Here is a 24294-nt window from a genome sequence, read left to right as displayed (position 1 = left end):
GTCATTTTCACCAATAAAACTGACATGTCTAAATTTGGAAGGAACGTTTTGGGGGACTTAAAACAACTCCTACATTTTGAGTTTCTGGTGTGATGGTGTTTCTTTTTTTTACTGGTGGCTCTAGCTATCTGGCAATTAAAAGATTAATAATGAATATCTATTTTGTAATTTCAGGCAAGTATACAGGGTCACTTCTTCAAGTGAGTGGGGCATGGAACTATATTGATGACAATGTGGTTTGAACTAATAGCCTTTTAAAATGAGCTATTGATCCTTCCTGGTAATTATTTTAAAAGGAACCTTGAAGAGAAAACAACTTTGAGGATGGACTCAAAGTGTGAAGGAACAGGGAGGGATACACTCACTTAACAGACATCCAGCAGCAAGATATCTATACAAAGTGCTGACTGTGTCTAAGTGAAGAAAAGATACATTTTTAAATTGACTCCACACAAATCACATTTGATCGTGTTCAAGAAAGGCTAATAGCATTTGGGAATGGGTGGCAGAGATTGATTAGGTGCTTTTGAAATCTGATCTATCTTTTTAATGAAGTCTTGATTCACTTCCTCACAGATCAAATAAGAGAATTTACGATGCAATACTTTGCTGGAATAAACCTCATTAAACAAATCATATATTTCTCTTTGACAAAGGGTTTATTAAACACCTAAAAGAATCAAAGTTTAAAATCAAATACACTGGTGGGTAGCTTTGGGCACCATGAAAGGGAAAGGACCATTGATAAGTAAACCCAAACTATAATGTGAAATATACCTAATAAATGTGTTGCATGTTTGTCGTAAATTGACTGTGTATTTGCATGTTATTTTATGCTCCTGTATCTTGTGTTACTATAGGAAAAAATGCCTGCACACTGACCCCTTCTCCTCATCCCTGTGATGAACAAAAAAAAAGGTCTTACCTTCCACTCCACTTATACACTTGACACGGTCGCGGACCTCCACATTGTATCCCTCAAATGACATGAAGACTCCATTGGGGTGGTAGGGCTCACGCTGTGCGTAAACCTTTGAATAGCTGTGCTGGAACTCAAACCGATCGTAGCCGTCGTACTGCACCACTTTGCCGTACACTTCAAAGTATTTTTCCATCCAGCTGAAGGGCAGGTATATCTCGCCGCCCTCCCGCCGGCCTTTGATTGTAGATTCATCATTGATCAGGCAGTCGATTTCTTCATACTTGATCCCTGTGACAACCCCAACAACAGGCGGGGGCTCTGGAGGTTGTGGAGGGTGTTGCTGGCTGCTGATGCTAGCATCACCCACCTTGGGACTTGGAGCCACCAAGGCAGCGCGGGGAAGGAAGCGTAGGGAGGTGTCACTGGAGCAGCGGTTCCACAGCAGCACAGTGATGAGTGTAAAGAGGGCACAGATAACGATGAGGGTCTTGTAGTTCACCCGAGCAGCCAGGCAGCGCATGGTCACAACTCGCCTGCATGACACACAAACACAAGAGTTCATTAGAAACATGATGTATGATTGATCATTTGTCGAGAATCCACAAAAAAGAAGAAGAAAATCTGCCTTTGCATGTAGCACATCAGTAATCACATTTCTCCTCTACCCCTGACTTGGAGCCATGACTTCACAATATACTTTTTATTGTTAGAACACTTGGACTGACACTGACGGTGCAGTGAGAAGGACATGCTGTGTGTGGGCACAGTGCAGTTTGTTCTTTCAGCAACCGTTGGTCCGAAGTTCACAAATAGTCAAATGTTTAGCAGTGGAAACGGACTTACTTAGACTTCTAGACTTTTTAATAAGATCATTTTAAAACAAGAATGCATTGCTATGTGTGATGATTTTTCCTTTGATCCTGCAGCATTTCTGTTACAGCGGGCCCTGTTTGAAGTCTTTGTCATGACAAGACATTAGCTTTCTCCAGGAGAATTCTACCTGGCGAAATCTCTAATCCCCTACCTCTATTACTGATACCAGATTTCTGGTTTACATGACGTTTCAATAAATAAAACAAATTGGCTTGCTGGAGAAAGCTGACTGTAACCTGTTTACCTATGTGCATGTAAATGCACACAGCGACATAACTGCTCTGCTCTTTTACAATAATTTTAAGATCTAAGATCAGTGAAAAGTCTGTTATCCAGTGATTCTCTCATGAAATGCTAAACTACAAACCCAGGAGAATGCTGCTTGGAACAACTTTCCCTAAATAGATGACAAGTTGTAATTTGTGTCAAAAACATTTTTGCTCACTTTTGTTTGGTGAGGATTATCTAGCTGTAGATAAGTCAGAAGCACATGAGGAAAGAGTTGGTAATTATAGAGTCTGTTGATAATTAAGTCTGTATATTTCAAACACCACATTTAGTGTGGTTGCACATACAAAATGGCAGGTTTGTGACCAATAAGAAGCTCTGGTATGTGCTTTGATTTGACAGTGTGTGCATGTGTGTGCAGTGTGTGCATGTGGGTCTCATCTACCCAACAAACAACCATATTCTGCAATTGGTCTTTTGGTGTACTCGTCCATCATTTTTACGTCTTGTTTTGGGATGCTTTCAAATCACTTCTGCTCCTCATTGCAACTCACAAACTCTTGTATCTGTCACGCTTCTTTGCAGTTAAAGGAATAGTTCAACATTTTGGGAAATATATATATATGTCAAACGATTACATTTTCTTAATCGCGATTAATCGTTGAATTTCTATAGTTAATCGCGATTAATCGCATGTTTTATCACATGATTAAAATTGTATTATTTTGCATTTCAGAACTGTTTTTAAGTACATATTGACAATGGAAAGCAATTATTATCAGTGTATATTGATTGGGAATCAAATGAATGCAAAGAAAATGACTTTATGAACTTGATTTGAAGATTTGTATTTGTTTATTATATATTTAATCTAGTCACACATTTGAATCTAGAGTCAATATTAGGGTTGGGTATTGTTTGGTTGGGATACCGGTGCTAAAGCGGTACTTTTAAAACGGTACCGATGCCTTAACGGTGCCTGAACCGATACTTTTTAAGAAAGTTAAAAAAAAGAAGGGTACTAAACAGTTGGCGACATTAAAGAATGGCTTGTTTATTGCTAAGGCCATATCGTCAAAATTAAATGTTTGATAATAATGTAATCACTATAGCAATAACTTATTTCACTAGTAAATAGCTGTTGAATGACAAAAACATCCACCAGATGGGAAAAGGGCATTTAACAACAACTTTGAATGTACCACGAGGCTGTAAATTACCAGTTTTATTGAACGCACCGTCTGTGTTTTTCAACAGCAGCTGCAGATTGTTACATCCCGGTGTCGGAATCCTCTACAGTAAAATACAGACAAACTTTACACCGTTTAGCGTTAGCTGTCAGCATTGTAACCGTGTTTAATCCAGCTACTAGCTAGCGGTAGGCTAACGTTAGCTGCTGTCGAGTATAGTGTTAACTAGCGTCACGTGCAGCAATGTTTCTGTTGCCTGTAACGTCTGTTTCAGAGCATCAGAGAGAAGTGCAGACATATCAGTGGCACCAGAATGAGGCACCGAAATCCGCGCTGCTATTCCTGCAGCAGCAGGATGTGTTACGAGGAAGTACGGCAAAATAGTAGCCTGTTAGGCACGACGCAAAGCTGAGTGAAGTGAAAATAAGTTAATAAATGGCGGCATGCGATTAATAAGATTAAAAAAAAAAATTACGCTCAGCCCTTAAACACATCGTGATTAACGCGTTAATCCTGACAGCCCTAATATATACATATACACATACATACATACATATACACATACATACATACATATACACATATATACACACACACACACACACACACACACACACACACACACACACACACACACACACACACACACACACACACACACACACACACACACACACACACACACACACACACACACACACACACACACACACACACACACACACTGATGGCCCAATTGTTAAATACTGTATATGAAAGAAGACCTCAAACAATGCAATGAGATTGGATGTTACTAGATCAATCAGTCTGGATCCATGTTTTCATGTCCTCTGTGTTTCTCCGGCATTTTCACCAAGCCAGAGAAAAATCAATATGCATACTGAGGTCTCCTCCTCCACACTAATTACAGCTTAAAAAAAACAAATACCACTATTACAGTGACGACAGAGCCAGGTCCTCTGATGACAGAGGAAGGAGGAGGAAAAAAAATCACTATTCCCCAAGTTCATTTCAATAAACCAAACTTCAACTAGACACTGCCAAATGTCACCTCAATTAATGTACATTAATTGCACAATAGCAATGCCCTACAGCATTGCAGAGTCAAATTATAGTGCTAGCAGTCTCTTGAAACAAGTTAATTGTTTAGATGACTCTTACTAAATAGGAAAGAGGACTTCCAGAGTGCTTAAACAAGCAAATGTTGAGGGAGTGCAAGTTGTGGAAGATGAAGAATAGCCTCCCACTAAATCAAGGCTTTTAAAACTATAAAAGAATTTAGGTTTTGTTTGAGTGGACACATCTCAACCCCTTTATTACACAAATAGGCGCAGAACGAGATACACAACTGAATCATGTTCGTTCCACAAGAAAGAGAAAAAAGAGAAGTTGAAAAGGTAATTATTTTCTTCCATATAAGCCCTAGTTTAAAACATTTTGCAGATGTGTTCCAGTCAGTGGTACCTCCGTGTAGGCTGCCCTGATTATTTCCACACTGTCATTGATATTCAGAGAAATGTTGGTGCTGCTTGGTGCAGTGATGAAAGATTGGGCCGACAATGCTAAAAATGCAAGGGAGAGGGCCTGGGGACTGCACCCTGAAAGATAAGTAGGACCGGCCCTGTCAAGTAACAGACTATAAATAATGGGTTCTTTTTATAGTGATTTGTTGCCGCTGTTGAGCTCAGGCTGAAGGTGGATAGACATGGGCTTAAGCACTGCAGCATGGAGAGTATCCTAATGGCTCGCGCTGACCACAAGACAATTCGTCTAAGCCATGTCCCATTCCCTAAACGAAATTGACACGCAACAGTAAGCACACTGGAAGAGGAGTTAATGTCACAAGTTACAAGATGCAGTTCGTCATCAAAAATCATGAATGTTTTGATTCAGGTGTTCTCTCTCTCTATTTCTCATCCACATCTGACACATAAATAGGCATTTGCTCATTTACCACCTGGTTCAAACTAGCTTGAGAGGTTGAAACTTGAGATTACTAACAACTATCTAGAATGATGGAAATTTAATTTAAAAAAGCAACAGAAAGGGAGAAAAAAAGACAGTTTGCATGACCGTTAACAGCAATTTCAACTAAAGAAAATTGTAACTGCATTTGTTCCATATGTTATTGCAATAAATGAAAAAAAAAATAGCAGATCAAACTCAGCAACATTTATAAAGAGCAATGCGATACGTGACAGTGATATATTTGGCAAGGCATCTTGCAAATATCAAGCCTGGTTCTTTATGACAAAACTCACTTAAGACACAGAGCTCAAAAATAAGGGCTACTCTTCTCACAGCAAAGTAGTGACAGGGCATGTATTCTGACCTGTTTGAAAACGGGAGCTGGCTCTCAATCAGTGAGTTAAATGCATTCTAAAGCTGGGTCATTGCTTCATTTATTCTGTTGCTTATCCATATTAACTCGTTCCATGTTAGATTTCATCCCGTTTATGGGGGGAAACATGTAATACCAATTCCAGGAGAGCACTGAAAGCAGGCGGTTAAGTGTATTGACTCTGGAACAATACAGAGTCCATACAAAACAACATGGACTTGAAGGCTGGGACAGCGATAGGCTACTATTCATTGTGAATGGGACACGTTGACACAGCGCAGGGGAGATCTGGCAAAACGATGCAGAATCATCCAGCAATAAAGTTGAACCTGGCTCGACTTTTGCTGCATCCCAATGCAATGTCACCTGGCAGGCCGCTGTGTTGAACCAATAAAATATGCGCAAGTGCACATTCCTGGTGGATTACTTTGTCACGGGAATACAGTATTGTTTACCTTGCGATTGTTGCGACGAAAGATAAAATTGCTGCCATCATAACTTTTCCTGGATGTGAAGTGCTTTGGCAACTGATAAAACTTGAAATGCATTGATCTTTTATTCAAACTTAAACAACGCAACCCCCAATAGACAACCCACCCCACCAATGCAGGACGCTGCGTTGTTTTAATGCAGGGCTGTTTTTGGAATCCCTGCTTAGACAGTTTTTTTTTTATGTCCTGTTAACTAAGTTGACAATAATAATTCAGTTTAACACTGTTATTTCTCCTCTTAACTGTGTTCCAACAAATAAGGATGTCTGTAAATCACATCTGCTGCTTTTGCATGAGTTAATTACAAGACAGCATTTAGCTAGTTGCTCAGACAGTAGCTGCATTGTCTCTGGTGCATTTTTGACCCAAATTCATTTACATCTATCAGGAGGAAAAAAAAAAACTGCATCGGTTGTTCAGTTGTTTGAATAATGACTGTCCTCGCTCAGTAGCAAAGACAGGAGTTGAGTGGTGTGTTATACGACCACAGAAGCTTTTACGGAGGTCAGAATGAATAGTTGAGAGTACAACAGGTATGAATGAAACACTGGAGACTGGAGTTTGTCTCCTGGGGCCCGTTTCAGGAAGGAGGTTTAACAAACACTGAGTCTAACCCTGAACTTGGAGTTGATTTACCCTGAGACGGGAAACTCTGAGTTTTCGGTTCCAGAACAGCTGATTTGAGTTGGTTCAATCAACTCAGAGTAGGTTCACTCAGAGTTAAGCACGTGCACCACCACTACAGAAAGGCAGCATAAATGGAGCCATGATACTACGATTCACCATGGCAACAACCACAAACAAATGGGTCGGTGTACTTTACCCCTTTGGAACTGGAACTACTCATGGGCACATACAGCGAGTTTGAACATATATTTTGTTAAAAAGCAACACAAGTTATCAACTCTGTTTTTTATTCATGCAGATGACAAAACTGCACTAAAATGTGCCTGATACACACTGAATGAATGAATGAGGAAATGGAAGAGTGCTGTGTCAGAGGGAGTAGACTGAGAGAAACTCAAGGTTTATTCAAGAAAACCTGCTCCCGACTAGGTTAGGTTCACAGGCTCAGTTACCATAGTAACTGGCTCTGAGGTTAAGTTACCTCTCTTTCTGAAACGGAAAACCCAGAGTTTCCCCTCATCTCATGGTTAACAAACTCAGAGTTTCCACTAAACCTGCTTTCTGAAATGGGCCTCTGTTCCCTACCAAGGTCCACTTTATTTTTTTTTTACCATAAAAGGCAATCTTTCCCTAACCAAGAAACAAAATCTTTAGCTAACCTTCAAGTTGTTTTCAGACATTAACCATAGTGGTGGAATATCAGAAAAAGCTTTGGAACAGTAGCATGCATCATTTTTATTTTACTGTTTAGGTATCAGGGCTTGCTTATAAGATATGCACAGACCTTTGTGCAATCCACTTGTTACCAGCTCAACTCAGAAAGTGTTGTGTAGATATAATCCCTCTGGTAAGACCACTGTTTTTATCTGGAAGGAAAACTACGCTGACATAAAATATATAAAAAAGACAGATGCAACTGGACAGCAAGTTAAAGACAATCCTGTTGGGGGATAAAAGTATTTCATGCTTGACAGATTAAGGAAAAAGACACTGGAAAACAAAAGCTTTTCAGTTTACGTGCACCCAGTGGCCCGCCTCAAGAAACTGAAAGCCTGAAATAGCAGGGAGTGACTTGTTGAGGCTTTAGATTTTTATATGATGGCATCATTCTTTGTGGAAACCTGAATAATCAAACCATGTAAGGCAGAGAAAGGTATGAAGGAAAGCTTTGGCATATTTTTCGTATATTTTTTTTTTAATGAATCAAATCCAGTTCCCCTTGTGCACCCAAACACCATCCATACCAAACACCATCCATACCAACAACCATAAGGCCTGTAATTGTTGCAACATTACAGTAGCTCTGGGGTCAATGATGACTGAACAATTCATCAATTGAGAAAATAAGAATCAGATTCTTCAAAAATGACAATAGTCTTAAATTCGGTACAATATGCTAACATTTACAATCTGCTGGGAAATCCCAACTGAGCTTAATGATCTCAGGCTGGCAAGTCCTGATGCGGACAGTTCTACACTGTAGATGCTTGAGCAACATCTGGTTCACTGACAATAGGATGAGCAACTTCACAGTCTTGAATTCCCAGGGTGCTTGCATGTCTAGCTTTTCTGCTGCTTCTGCAGATCAGCAAAGGCTTGAGACTTTGATCGGGAGCATTTGCCTTTGAGCTGTGATGGACTTTAACATATGAGGGATCTCTGGGTGCCCTGATGGTTGCTTCATCAAATGCAGCAAGTAATCCCTTGGATTAAAACTATGAGTATTAACTCTGACTGACAAAATCAACAAATGCAAATATTTGGATGTCTTTATCCCCCAAAATCCCTAATAAGGCTGGATAATTTCTAGCAGGCAACTAATACTACAATGTTTTTTTAATGAAATCAAATTTCAGCAAAAAGACACTGACTTTGTTAAATGCAGTTTGAGTAAAACCAGCTGCTAATCTCTGTCCTGGTCCCTAGTGCAGAATGTACAACATTTACAACATGATGAAACTGCTGCAGCAGTGAGCATAGGGATGGGTGAATGGAGTTGTTTTTCTTCTCCTGCTGTCCTCTGGTGTAAAAATCATGAGCAGTCATCACAGCAATAAAAGCGGAGTGCTCGTGAGCCACCCTTGGGGAGCTATTGGAGCAGAAGCCCAGTGCATGCGTGAGATGCAGGTGTTGTAGCCCTAACTAAACTCCTGACATTTTCACTGCTCTCCTCAACGGGTGAAGTAAGGTAGGGGTTTGAGACTGCCTGTAAATTATCAAGCTGTGAGGCATGTTATCTCCTGTAGAGACGGGATGAATTGTGTGTGTGTGTGTGTGTGTGTGTGTGTGTGTGTGTGTGTGTGTGTGTGAATTCAAGGCAGACCGATCTCATGAAGTGGCGTATGTACGACACGCCAATTCGTATGCCATTATTGGCGTGTTACCAAGACGCATACTCGCTTTTTAGCGTGTTTATTAACGCCGTTTGGCCTCCATTGACTTACATTACTTTGTGATTGAGTGTGATTTGACGCCATAGCGAGTAGTATGAAAGGGCAAAAATCCGCATAGGGACGTTGTTCGCGGTGGAGGATGGGTAAAACACAGGACTCTCACCCAGGAGAGCAGGGATCGCGTCCCGCGTGTGACTTTGTGTCCCGCGTGTGATGTCTCCTTTCCATGTTTGTTGTTTTCCTAAACCCAACCCCGTTCTTCTTTTCCTAAACCCAACCCGCGCGTGACTTTTCCTAAACCCAACCCCATTCTTGTTTTCCTAATCCCAATCGTTTCTTCTTTTCCGTGGCGTGTATGTTTACGCTGTGACGTTGCAGGCTGCCGTCCGCTGTATAGAGCGTAGACATACACACGGATAGCTCAAAATGCGGACAGATAACATACCACTTCCACCACGGAAAGTGGCGTGTATGTTTACACGAAGTCATATCACAATGTTCAAGGCAACAAAAATAAAATTGCATATTTATCCCACAGCCATTTAGTATGTGAGTAGTTAAATCTCTTTTTTGATGCGCACATTCTTGTACCATTATACATTTCAAACAATTCAGAATTTTGGTAACATAAACAAACAGATCTGTCTGTCACCAAAATATGTTAACACTCCCTCCCAGGCATGATTTACTAAATTTCTACAACTGACTGATCCCAGGAATTAAAAAATCATTAGAACTTGTATCATAAAAAGGTTGCTAAACAACAAGGTTGAGTCACAAATATAAAAGCCAGCACTGATCTGAGGTCAGTTATGGAGTTTCCACTAAACCTGCTTTCTGAAACGGGCCTCTGTTCCCTACCAAGGTCCACTTTATTTATTTGACCATAAAAGGCAATCTTTCCCTAACCAAGGTCACACTATTCAGCTGACCTTCAAGTTGTTTTCAGACATTAACCATAGTGATGGATATCAGAAAAAGCTTTGGAACAGTAGCACGCATCATTTTTATTTTACTGTTTAGGTATCAGGACTTGCTTATCAGATATGCACAGACCTTTGTGTAATCCACTTGTTATCAGCTCAACTCAGAAAGTGTTGTATAGATATAATCCCTCTGGTAAGACCACTGTTTTTATCTGGAAGGAAAACTACGCTGACATAAAATATATAAAAAAAAGACAGATGCAACTGGACAGCAGGTTAAAGACAATCCTGTTGGGGGATAAAAGTATTTCATGCTTGACAGATTAAGGTGAATTCAAGGCAACAACTGACAGGGGAAAAATACAATTGCATATTCATCCCACAGCCATTTAGTATGTGAGTAGAGTTAAATCTCTTTTTTGATGCGCACATTCTTGTACCATTATACATTTCAAACAATTCAGAGTTTTGGTGAACAACATAAACAGATTTGTCCGTCACCGAAATATGTTAACACTCCCTCCCAGGCATGATTTACTAAATTTCTACAACTGACTGATCCCAGGAATTAAAAAATCATTAGAACTTAAAGGTTGTTAAACAACGTTGAGTTACAAATATAAAAGCCAGCACTGATCTGAGGTCAGTTATGGAGTAGTTAACTTTTACATTCAAGATGTAGCTGAGCCTTTAAAAGAGGTGCAACTGTAAGTCTCTTGTGTCTTAAATGAACCTGCTTGTTAGTAAAGTATACTTAATAACCACAGCAAATGAGATCTGCATATTCATGCAACGGGAATCACTAAATCTAAAGACACCAATGCTGCAACTGACAATTAGTTTCATTATAACCAAATCTTCAGAATATCTTCTAGATTAGTTGATTCATTGTTTGGTCTATATAATGACAGAAAATAGAGAAACATCCCGTCTACAAATGACTTGTTATACTGCCCAACAGCCCCTAACCCAAACATATTCAGTTTACTATAACATAAGACAAAATAACCAGTAAATACTCACAATTGAAACTGGAACCAGAGAATGTTTTCTTGAAAAATAACTTTAAATGATTAACCATTTATGAAAATAGATTCTGAGTGACACAGTTACACAGTTGGTTTTGAGTATGATCCATTGGGCCATCATGAATCTGTAAAACATGCACTAAAGACCAAAACCTTGGTGTTGCTCCAGGCCTGAAGTAAGGCACGGTGACCTTTCTTCATGCATTGCTTAAAAGAGGGGCAGATGCTCAGCTAACCTTCACCAAAACAACAGACCAACAAATAAACTTGCATCACTGCTCAATGATAAAGCTTTCTTTGGATGCAGCATAGAAGTGAGTAAACTGCTTTAAAATTAATGCGCTTGTGCGTTTTATCTCTAGTAGGAGGATTAAGCAGGTCATTACCAAAAAGCTTATAACTGATGCCTACTGAGGGATTAAGCAAACTCATGATCAAATGGAGAGGAGACAAGAGAGGAAATGTATAAACAAGACCTTCTGCATCGTTTTAGAGGCAGGTCATGCCAGCTGCCTTGTCCTACAACATCATAGAAACAAATGTCGATCTAAAAAAGGATGCATAAGCCAAGTAACAAATCATACTAAAAGTAGAATTTTGTGCACAAGGTATACAAGTGCTGCAACAAGGATATGAACTGTGCCAACTCCAGCAGTTAGGGAGGAAATAGCACCGCACATCCATTGTGGGTTTGGGGTTTTGATAGTCCCCAATTTCTTAAAAGTCCCTATTGATTGTGCTTGGGCAACATGATCTTGTTGTCAGATATCACTGCTTTCTAATGACACTGCATCTCATGTTTTTGTCAGTTAATGAAGTAGACATGAAGCCTGCAGCCTAACCCCTTTGAGTACTATAACACAAAAGTAACAGACAATTACTCAAGTGCCTTCTAACTAGAAGCAATTTACACAATTATATATGTATATTTTTGCTTTTCTGCATTGACCAGCCCCTCTTAATTTGTCATTGTGAGCTTAGTGTTTACCAAACAACTTACAAATCAGCCAAGTTGTGCGACTAGCCAAACGCCATCCTTAACTCTTTTGTATCAAAGGTTAGCATTCCATAACTGAAACAATACAATTACTTCTTATAACTTGATTGTCAAACAAATTGTACAATAACTTGTGCAATATGTATCGACATTGTTTCCAAGAAAATAACAAGTTCAATAAAGTATGTTCACTGTGGTTGTTAATGATTTAAAAATACACAAATGATCATAACAAACTGACCATGTGACATAGCGGTCTCAAATATCAGCCGTGGTATGAAGTGGTGTACCATTATCCAGAGATTATAACAGTGCTGTATGGTGTGTGCCTCTTCATGCACACACACAATTACTCGTGTTATACAAGCTTATGAACCCATAGTTAGTTCAAAGCGCTACATCTTTCCTTATTCTGTCAAAGATAATTCAGTGATGACATAGGGAGGAATGCAGGGCTCAGGGGTACTTGTAGCCGCTATGCTTAATCATTTCATCATACAAGCGTTTTCTCACAGTGGATATACGAGCATCCGAAGTTGGAGAAACAGCTAGCTGATGTGGTATTAGCTAAAGTAGTTAGCACACACCAAATGTTTCGGCTGATGACGTAGACGGCCCCGCCGATTTTGACCAGCTCACCCTGAGACTAAAGGCAGGATACATTCAGAAACCAGTATCTCACTCAAAACAGCATGGGTGTTTTTTTTCCCAGTTTGTATGCGTGTGGAAGCACCAGAGACACAAAATAACACCCCAAATCCCAGAAAAAGTGATTTTTTTCATAATATGGGCACTTTAACAACCGTTTATTTATCGCAAGTAATCTCGCTATTGCAATATTCAACAACGTTATTGCATATTTTCCTCATATCGTGCAGCCCTAGCATAAATATATATTCTGTGCATAGACGGGTTTCCTGTTTACAAACATTACAGGGTGCGTGCGCATACCAGGGGCAGAAAGCCAGATTGGTGAGCTGGTCCGCTACTGCAACAACCTTAAGTATTTAAGCTTTCCTTATTGTTTGTATTTAACTGCTGACTCAATAAACGTGATTTTAGTTGGATCTGTTTGTCTGTCTTTAATTTTGCAGTGTTACTGTGATATATATGTATGGCTATAATTATCGTTTTAGGCTAATGTAATAGCCAATGTTAGCAGCAGGGTTACCCCTGAGTGTACCCCTATGGTTGGTTTATGTGTTAAAATAATGGCCAGGATTCCCGGGCAAAAGGTACGATATGTGTGTCTCCATTTCAAACATCACGGCAGGTTGACTGTTTTTAGCAGCAGAGGTTGATTGCGGGCGAGAGGGCGACAACACTGTTGTTGTTAGCTCGCCCGAAACTCTACTGCCGCTGTCTCGGCAACGTTAGCCTATATGCTAGCGGACATTAGCTAACTATAGCCAGTTAGCTTTGTGTGTAACGTAATAAAAACCCACCTATCTCGTAGGAGCGAAGCTTAATATTTTATTCAATAACATTATGGTACAAAAGGAGCACTAACGTCACAGGTCTTATGTTGACAAGGTGGATGCAGATATAAGAAACTCCAAAGGCAGTCGTAATATTTACCTAGCAGGCTAGGCTAACGCTGTTGCGCTAACGTTAGCAAAACATCGGCGTAACTTTAGCTAGCAGTCTAAACCTATGGTCTAAACTTGTCTCGAGTACGGACCTTTAACTATCTACGGTCCGGACTCGAGTACTACAGCCCTGACAGGTAGATATCACTTAGCTGAACAACTGAACAAGCTGCAACTTTTTTGATTGATACAATGGGAGCCTGACTCTTACATATGACCCCAATCTGCCCTTCTTATGGCTTGAAGCCATAACCTCCGCCGGTTTTTGGCAAAAGCATGCTTCCCCCTATGTTAAACATCAGGCACCCATCACTGGCTCTGTTTGTGCAATTTACCACGCAACAACTCCTTGGCATTTTGACTTACACTATGCTGCTACTACTACTAGCTACACGAAACACGTCTTCTTTCTGCCCCCCGGTTGCGTGCGCAAGCAGTGATGACGTTGCCGAGAAATCCATGTTTACCAATTGGGACGTGAGGACCTTGATCATCAATGTATGTTCCCCTGACTGGAGGACTGTAATGCTATTGATACTGACCTCTAATCCATTCACAAAGAAACGGCCAACTGGCTGGACATCCTGTCGAGTCTTTCCACAGCTCCTCCTCAGGAATTTTCTGCTTTCAGTTTCCTCAGCATCTATACATCACAGAGGAGAAAGTGGAATTCCATCATTGTGGCTTAAAGTATGTGAGTGTATGGAAAAAAAAAAAAATAGTCTGAAAATGAACATATACACGCACAAACATACTTCTAGATATCGTCGTTCACTGGTTTGGTTCATGCTGTTTCAATTAATGCGTGTGTCTTTTCTCTTCATGACAGATGTACATCTGTGATCATGTATTAAGTAGCCTTTAAACTTTGATTAAACTTGATGAGATTACTCAAGTCTTATCACTTGTCATTAAACAAGACTAAAAGATAGGATAGCAGCCCTTAGAACACTGGTTCTCTTTTTTAGTCTTGATCCTTAACTCAAAGCCATATCTACTTGTGCCCCCTCGTCACAAGTTGCATGTCCATGAGTTGGGAGCAGTTGAATATTCAAGTCGTTTTCCCTTCTCTGATTGTTTCGTTTGAGTCATTTTAAGAGGTAAACTATACATGTAGTAGAATTTTGTGTTTTATTATTTTTTTACTCCAATTTATGACCCCTAGATTCATCTTGTGACTCCCTCTGTGGGTCCACCTGACTCACAGGTTGGGAACCACTTCCCTATAGGCCTGTGTTGCTCTTTACCTCCAACCCACCGACAAAACATTTGTTACTCAACCACATTCATTTTCATCAATTTCAAATGCGTGCTTATTGCTATTCTGGGTCACATCATAGTGGAGAGTGACATTGCATTGAGGGAAAGTTGGAAACAATGGACAGGTTGCTGGTCTGCCACATGGTAAATATTCACATGGCTGACACAATTTAACAAAGATTAGATAATCATGCAGAAGAATGACTTCCTCAGTAATCTGAACATCTTGGTCTATGCAGGCTCCACAATCTTCAGATAAAATCCTTTAACAGGCTAAATGTTTCCAGAGGTAAATTATGAGTGATTGCTCCTGCACACTAAGCAGCTTTCAATACAAACGTTTGAGGGAAATTATTATCTATTATATTATTATTATATTATCCATCAATTATCAACTGTTGTAATTCTTTTTCATTGTAGGTAATTATAACCTTAAATCAATGCTCCACAGACTCTGATATTATAAATTTAGATGAGGAAACAAATACATAATTGTAATTGCAGCCATGATTAATTTATAGGCTTTCTGATAGCAGGGTCATTAATGTACAACCAATCTATCAGTGCAAATGCGCTGAGAGTGACATGGATACTTTACAATGCAATTAATCTCACCAATGTATTTCTAGCCCCTGTTGAAACCGGCTATTAAACTAAAGAAGGTGCTAAATCGCCACATCAAGAGCGAATATTGATCTTTTTATGAAATGTGCTTATTGACAAAGCACTTAAATTAGATATTGTAGAAATAAAACCATCTGAGCTCCCTCTGTCATTGCATAGTAGACAGACAGAAGGCCAAACATATGACAAGAGAACATTAATATCTTACAAAATAATGCAATTGAATTAAGAATAAGTTACAGGAGTCAAAGCGTGAAACTTAATTTAGATATACATTTTTGCGGTTATCATTCTTTCTCAACTACAGGTTAAAGCCAGACCTGAAGAACGTGACAGTCAAATATTATAGAGTGCCAGTGGCTAGTTGAACCAAAACTCTGTCTATTCACCATTAACACACTACAGCTGGTCTGCTACATAAGATGCAGAGAGATCAGCTTTCCAGCTTTTTGTCTGTTATCAGATTTACTGTACCCCAAGCCTGGCTAGAGAAGCAAATTATTTAAGGCAATTTATGTTTAAACCCAGTAGCTACATCCTGCATATCATGATCTATATTGTCAAAGGTCTAAGAAACAAATTACATTCAATATTTCTGACATAATTATGCTCTGATGGCACAAAGGGAGGATGTGTGGGTGTGTAAACTGCCTTCCTCTGAAAGATGGCACAGGCTGTACCCAGACAGAGTGAAAAGGAAGTAGAAATGTCAGCCGTCTTAATCAATATTCCCTGAGTACTGTATGGGCGTACTGATGCTCTTTTGAGACAGGTGTGCTGCAGGCAGATGGTGAGAAGTAGAAAATGAGAGTTACCGTCAGCCTAGCGCAGCTCATTATTCCTGGAGCTTATCCTGCACCATTCCTGCCATCAATTCATTTTCTAGGCAACATTTCATTCTAGATATCTCCTCTCTCTGAACATCTGGATATAGTGTTTTCTTGCTTAAAGAAGCATCTCAGTTGAGAGGCTGCACAGGCATCGACTTGTACAGAAGCCAAAATCAGATTCAGATCAAGAATAACACACTAATCTATACATACCAGTTTTGTGGCCATTCAAAATAACAGGCATTCTGTGTTAAGATTTAGATTTTCTTTTATATTTTTAGACTTTTTATCTGCGATGGACATTAAAAAGTGCTGGTTGTTGCTGTTTTGCACATACCTCTTGCAGTCTTTGGACAATCAAGGGTGTTATGCCGTGAGAGTTTGTTATTCCTCTGCTGAATTGAAAGGGAGTGGAGCTGGCCTGGAACAATGGCGGAGTGGGTCACCGGCTACCGTGGCGGAGTTCCAAGAGTTTCCGAAAGAGATAACAAGACGCAAGAGAGGTAAATCTGGCGGAGTTTTAAAGAGACTTAAATCACGGAGATGTCGGCCCTACATTCCGTCTATGATTATGGGAAATGTGCAGTCGATTGGGAATAAAATGGATGAACTAAGAGCCAATGCCCTGTTTCTCCACAAATATAGATCAATAAGCTTGATGGTCTTTACAGAAATTGGCTCAACAGAAATCAAGCTGATGAACTAGTGGCGGTGGATGGATTTAAAGCTTTTCGAGGGGATATAACAGTGGATTCGGGGAAGAAAGGAGGCGGCAGACTTATGGTGTATGTGAATGAGGAATATTGTCACCCAAATAATATGTCCATTAAGAGGCATACTTGTACCCCAAACTCTGAGATACTGACTGTCAGTGTTCGCCCATATTATATCCCTCGTTCATTTTCACATGTGGTTGTGATGGCAGTTTATGTGCCACATAGAAATGTGTCTAAGTAGGCGGCCGAGGAGATACAAGTGGCCGTGCACAGGATTGAGTCTGCGTCGCCTGCCGCGTTTGTCGTGTCGGGGATTTTAACCATTGCATCGTCAAGTCAAGTGGGTCACACTACTACCAACATGTTAAGTGCAACACAAGGGGGGAAACGGTCCTCGACCACTGTTACACTAAGGTCAAGGATGCGTATATGTCCAGAAGTCTGCCAAGTTTGGGCAAAGCGGACCATAATCTGATCCTGCTCTGTCCCAAATATATCCCACTCGTAAAGTGGCACAAAAAGGAAACGATCACGGGGAAAAAGATGACAAAAGACGCAACTGAGAGGCTGAAAGATTCGTTCGAAAATACGGACTGGGCGATTTTTGAAAATAGTGCCAAGGACATAAATTAACTTACTGAGTCCGTCTGTGGATATATACATTTTTGCAATGATGTGGTTGTACAGGAAAAGAGGGTTAAGGTATATGCAAATTGTAAACCCCGGATGAATGCTGAAATTAAAAGGCTAATTAATGACAAAAGGAAATCGTTTGCTACGGGAGACAAGAATACACTGAAAAAGATTAATAAAGAACTATCGGTATAAATGCGAAACAGAAAATTATTTTAAAGTGAATGATATGAAAAAAGTCTGGGAAGGAATGCGGTTAATGAGTGGATATGCAGGGAAAGGGAAGGTGAACAGATCCTAGTTAAGGGAATATGCTAATAACCTAAATCATTTCTATAATAGATTTGACAAAATAGACTTCTCTGATGAAAGACAAAGACTTAAGTAAATGATTGGGAGCACAGAGGATGATGACTATACCCTGCAAACAAACAAGCAGGAGGTATATGGTATGTTTATGAGGCTGAAATCTACCAAAGCAGCAGGTCCAGATGGACTGTCTCCAAAAGTATTAAAAGGCTGTGCTTTTCAGTTAGCAAGCATTTTTTCAAGTATTTTTAATTATTGTTTCTCTCAAAGTGTTACCTGATTTATGGAAACAATATTGCATTATACCAGTACCTAAAAAGAAAACCATTGAGTGTATGAAGGATCTAAGACCAGTGGCTCTAACCTCCATAGCTATGAAGGTATGTGAGAAAATCATGTTAAATAGTCTGAAGCCTCATGTGGGGCATTATCTTGACTCCACCAATTTGCTTATCAGAAAGGGAGAGGGGCAGAGGATGCTATTGTCTGTAAACTGGACAGTGTCTATGCTCACCTGGATGCATGGGGACGGTATGTGAGAATTCTGTACTATGATTTTAGCTCAGCATTCAACACGATACAACCACACATCATTGTAAATAAGCTTTTGATGATGAAGGTTCCAGGTGTATTTATCTCTTTCATTCTATATTTCTTAGATAACAGGTCTCAATTTGTTAAGCTAAACTCAGAAGTAAAGTCAGACAAGATCATGACAAACACAGGTTCACCTCAGGGAACTGTTTTATCACCCTTTCTTTTTACCATTTATACAGCAGACTACCGTCCACAGCAGGCAAGCTGTCAAGTTATAAATTTGCTGACGACACAGCGCTCATTGGGTTAATTGAAAATGATGACTATAGTCACTATCAAAATGAGATAAAAGCTTTTGTTGATTATGGCGACACTCATTTCCTAGAACTCAACGTTAAGAAAACTAAATAATTAGTAATTGATTACAGGAGAAATAGGATGCCAACTGAGGCAGTGGAAATCAAAGGTTCGGTAATAGAAAGAGTGAACACATACAAATATTTGGGCATTGTTTTTAATGATAGGCTAACATGGTCTGATCATGTTGACTTATTGATGAAAAAATTAAGTCCACGTGTATACTGTATGAGGAAGTTGCAGTCCTTTAAGGTGAATACGGATGTGGTGAGAATGTTTTTGTACTGTTTGGAATTACTGTTTGGGTTGGGGTGGGAATGCTGGGATAACCAAGAAGGCCAGGATTGATAGAGTGACTAAAAGGGCTGGAAAAATGGTGGGATGACAACCGTCTGACAAAAAATGCAAAAATGACACAGAAAATAACGAGGGACCCGGGTTACCCTCTTCATGGTAATTTGACTGGCAGGGTTATGGAACGTAGTGGTAGGTTAAGGCCTCCTGTGACACGAACTAAGCGGTATGCTCTCTCTTTTATACCTCAGACTATCAGACAGCACAACAAGCACTTTAAACGTACACTTTTATAAATTTCTGTACTGTATTTATTGTATTGTATTTATGCGCTATTTTTTATGGGCATTAAGGTGGGTATGAGCACTGTAATTTCCATTTTTATGGATGAAATAAACTTGACTTGACTTAAACTCTGCAAGTGTGGATGTGCCATTAGGGTTCTCAATTAGGACTCTCTCTTTAGTAGCCTCTGCGTGCAACAAAGATAATCAATTTATCTGATAAAATGCACATATGTTTAAAGCAACTACATGAAGAAAAGAAAAAAACGTGTGTTGCCTATTTGTGGTTGTCAGCACACTTTTGTTTCCAGATCAAATAAAAGAATGTAAAACCTAATAGTTTACCCCACAGTGTTTTATTGTGTTCTCTGTTATGTCAGAAGAAATAATTACATTTTAGGTACTTAACAAGTCTTATAAGACAGTCCGGCAAAGAAACCTACCTTCATGAAGGTTATACATTTCAATTTTAGTTAATACTGTTTAAGACAAGTTGTGGTGCTACATTACACAGAAAAGGCCATGTATTTAATAAGTGAGATGAGTGTTGACATCCTGTAACTACATGTTTAAAATGAAATATGCAATGCATCAGGATCTGTCTGATTTAGCAATTCTGCTCACCAATGTCCTGGAGGAAACCCTGCAGATAGATTTTTTTTAATTTTTTTTTTTTATAAACTTTAAATGATTAAATTTAAATAATGTGATTATTTTGGTCAGTTTACTGTATTTTTATTTGATTGTAACAATATGTGTAAAATATGGTTTTGTCTGGTTTTCAAAACTTCCTTAGTTTTCCTTAACATTCCTTAGTGTAAGTGTGTTGCGAAAAAAATTTAAAAGCAAAAAGGAGTTGGACTGTTTGAGGTGTTCTGATAAAAGGGTACATAAGTCCTTACATCTTTTAATCAGAAATGAGCACCTTCTGTGGCCATGGTATAAATTATTGCTAACAAACACTACAACAGGAAACCAAACTTGTTGGCTAATATAATTAAATAAACTGCAATTACGTTGTCAGACATAGACAGAAGTTTAATTTCTAAAGTTGAAGTTGAACCAGGCAAGCATTAATTTTAGAAATAATCTCTTAAGGCTGTGTTATCAAGGGCAATGCAAGCCAAGAAGCACTCCAGCTCCTCTTCAAGGTGGCTTAGCATGTGGCTCTCAAAGCTTAGCACTGTGCTGACACCATTTTCATAGCCTTTACATACTGTCCCATTTAATCGACCTTTCTCACGCAACAGAGTTGACACTTTGCATATGAATCATGAACATCAACTTTATGGCTCTCTCCTGTGAATGCATTTTGAACATTAGACTGAGGATATTCCTTTTACTGCAGCTTGACTCAAAGTGATATTAGGTCATTCATTATTTTAGTCGCTCCTCATTTGCTGCCATCCTGACACAAGCAGCCATCTATCAAGACTTGTAGTTGGGGTAAAAAGAGAGATGGAGACCCATCTGTTGGGTATTCATAACACATCCATTTTCTCTGGGGAGTCATTGGCTGGCCAAACACTGAATGATCGCACCACTGATGCCACCCCGGTGCCAGCCATCGTTGACCATCTGATGCCCAAAGCAATATCCAAGAATTCAGTTTGCAAAGTGAAGAGCTCAAGTAATTGTGATTTTTGCTCGCAGACCTGGAGCGAACTGATAAGATGTGATCATTATCTTCTTATCACACTTTTTCATCAACTCTGCCTGTTCACACACACCAGAGGCACTGTGATGTACACATTTTCAGATTTAACACAACATAAATTCAATTAGAGTTTAGGGCTGCAACTAACAGTTTATTTTATTGATAATCTGCAAATTTGTTACCCCCATTAATCGATGAATTGTCATATATGACAAAGAAAAGTAGCGAATCCTCACATTTCAGAAGCTAAAACCGGGGAAATAGGCTACTTGGGATTTTTGTTTGAAATATTACCTAAATGATTCATTAGTTATCAAACTAATTCATTTTCTAAAATAATTTTCTCTTAATGAATTTATTTCTGCAGTTCAATTACAGTTCAGTACAAAAGGTAGTTGCTGAATAAATGAAGCCTGCTCTTTTTCCAGGTGCTGTCTTCCAGTGTGTGGTCCACTCTGTTATGTGTGCGTACAAAGAGAAACCAAAAAAACGCTACATCTACAAGTTTAAACATGTCATTGAAAAGGAGACAAAAGAATTTAAATTTTGCATGTTTTATACCAAATGTTAAATAAAACATCCACTTTTTAAAAATAATTGAAACTCTTGCTCATTGGATATTCATAATGACCCGTCAAAAGCAATTAAATTGAGACAATCTGGGGTACACATTAGGGGTGCAAGATATATCAACTCAATATCGTTATCGCAGTATCACGTTGCGCAATATTATATCGTATTATATTATATTTATATAAATAAGTATGAAACATTTTGTGGAGTACTGCGTCCTGTCCGTGTGTGGCTTAGTTGTGTTTGATTTAGAGCCCGCTTGAAACGCTATAATAATCATCATTTCATTGGCCAGTTACCGTGCCACTTGCACATGTTAGTGCACGTCAGCTCACGGGTCCACTACGTGACAAACCCTATGGAGCGTACCACGTGTGTGCATATTTCAACAGAGTGACAGTGTAAGTGAAGAAATAGATAGAGACATCAAAACGGAACGAATCAGAGAAGCAAAAGAAAAGTTGTATCCTGTTCTCTTTATTTATTTATTTTATACTGTACAACCAGTAAAACATGTCCTGTTCTGTAGACACGGTCCTTATTTATTTATTTATTCATGTTGTACCAGTCCAATTTGACAGTCAGTTGAAATAAACCTTGTGTTGTATTTGTTATGAATTGATTTTTATGTATAACTTTTGTAATTCTACATATGTTTAAAAATATCGAAATTAATATAGATATCGCAATATTCATAATCGATATCGCAATATCACATTTGGTCAATATCGTGCAACCCCAGTACATATTATGAACTGCAATGAAAGAATACAATGCTTCTATATTAATACTTGTCTAATTAAATCAAAGAAATAGACCAGAGGCCTGTACTATGAAGCAAGATTTGGCGTTAACGAGGTAACTTCAGGTTCAACCCAGGGTTTTGTGTATCACGACGGTGGATCACTTGTTACCGGGTTCAATCGCCGTGGTAACTTATGCTGAACACCTAACCTGCTCGGCAGCAGGTTATGTTGGAGATAGCGATCAACCGGTGTAAAAGCACCGCCTACTGACCAATCAATACTCGATTGATAACGGCGTCACCATTCTTCAGGTGGAGCTCGGTGCGCAGAGAGAGAGAGAGAGAGAAAGAGGTGCGCTCAGAACAGTTAAAACATCAACCCCGTTATGGGTATTTTTTATGAAAGATATAGATTTTCAGTGGAGGGAATTACGTATAGGCTATTTGTCGGCTACTTGAGCCGTGTGTTGCCAATGCACACATCAGTTTGAATTATGTTTTTATATTTTTTTATTTGCTCTCACGATCGCTTACCACTGCCAGGGTTGCAACTGAAATAAAAGGCTAAAGCAACGACAGTTTATGGAAAGTACACGTGTAATTATGGTCAGATCTTGTGCCTGACTGATGGGGAAGTGATATTGATAAGCGTTGTGATTTATGCATCTACAGCGTCGGCTATTTTTTTGCTGGCTTTCCTCCTGTTTTAGGAAGCAGCGACTGTATTGCGTTTTGTCTATAAAACCGTGTCTGTGTTCTTCATATTTATGTAGAATTATGGTTTGCTCTTCTTATGTAAAATATGCGGCTGTGGTAGATGTTTGCGATTGGTCGTGCTGTGCAAACACCGCCTCTTTTATGTGAACGCGCGGATTGGGAAACCCTAGTGATTGAACAAGTTGATAACCACCGTCGTGACACAGCTTATGCGGGACCACGGTTCTTAGGTTAGGTGAAGCCGGGTAACTGAAAGAAATCCAGGGCATGTTGATCTTGATTCGTAGTACAGGCCTCAGAAAACAACATATTGCATTGCCAAAATAAAGATCTTTAATTCACCCCCCCCCCAAAAAAAGACACAAACCTGGGCGCCTAATCTAGTCACCAATGCTAGGCATATTCTCTCAAAGCGCAGGCCCCATGCCAACCTCTCCCAACTCTCAAAACATTTTCACACTGGATTTAGCAAACAAAGAGTGTTTCAGTGGGGCTGCATCACATGCTGGGAGATGCGTTGTGGTCGTCACAAGTGTTCAGGGATATAGACAGTAAATTCTGACGTTATTTAGTGGTACTTTGCATATATTTAGGGGCTGTCGCTCCCTTTTTGTGCCCAGATTGGATGCAGCTGTACACCCACGGTTTGCTCTCTTCTTTCCCATGCAGAGACTATTTTCCATAAAACGACATACTTCCACTACTTTTTGCATTCAGTCATTAGATCACGGTTACAAAAAAGGTTAGAGTGACAAAGTTAAAGGGTGAGGCAACAAGCACAAACAGACTCTGGGGGTGCAAGTGGAGTCAGTGCGCAAACGCAGTACAAACAGAAAAACGTAAAAAATGAAGCGTCTCTGAGAGCCACTCCTGCTTTGCACTCCAACTCTTAACTGAAGAAACAGGATGAAAGGATAATACTTGGAGTGGGAGGCGTCAAAGGCAAGCTTGCAAGAGGAAGCCAAGATGAAAGTAAAAAAAAAAAAAAAAGAGTTTGGAAGTTTTTGGAAGCTGAGTAAATACCCTTGGTGCCTGTCAAGACTCAGTGGTGCTCTCTGTAGTGAACTCCGCTTTCATTCTGCAAAAGAAGCCAATGGAAAGACTTCCCCTATTGGATTCCAGCAATAAGTCATATCACAGAAGCATCAAATGA

The 24294-nt window shown here is 39.5% G+C and overlaps 1 protein-coding gene across 3 annotated transcripts in view; it reads right to left on the bottom strand.

The window, feature by feature from the left end:
• Positions 1-24294, bottom strand: part of glceb (glucuronic acid epimerase b) — a 54801-nt gene that overhangs the window by 16784 nt on the left and 13723 nt on the right. For 2 of the 3 annotated variants that reach the window (XM_031290133.2, XM_035999784.1), the window contains exons 2-3: positions 14148-14248; positions 926-1455 (exon numbers count right to left, since the gene is read on the bottom strand). In XM_031290133.2, coding sequence (XP_031145993.2) covers positions 926-1442 — 517 coding nt within the window. In that variant the 5' untranslated portion in view covers positions 1443-1455; positions 14148-14248. Of the gene's footprint in view, positions 1-925; positions 1456-14147; positions 14249-24164; positions 24220-24294 lie in introns of all 3 variants that reach the window. The other variant, XM_035999783.1, reaches the window with a different exon arrangement.

This window comes from Sander lucioperca, chromosome 3, assembly GCF_008315115.2.
Source record: "Sander lucioperca isolate FBNREF2018 chromosome 3, SLUC_FBN_1.2, whole genome shotgun sequence".
Lineage (NCBI taxonomy): Eukaryota > Metazoa > Chordata > Actinopteri > Perciformes > Percidae > Sander > Sander lucioperca.
Note: the sequence above shows the minus strand (reverse complement) of the source record. Positions and strands in the feature narration are given on the sequence as shown.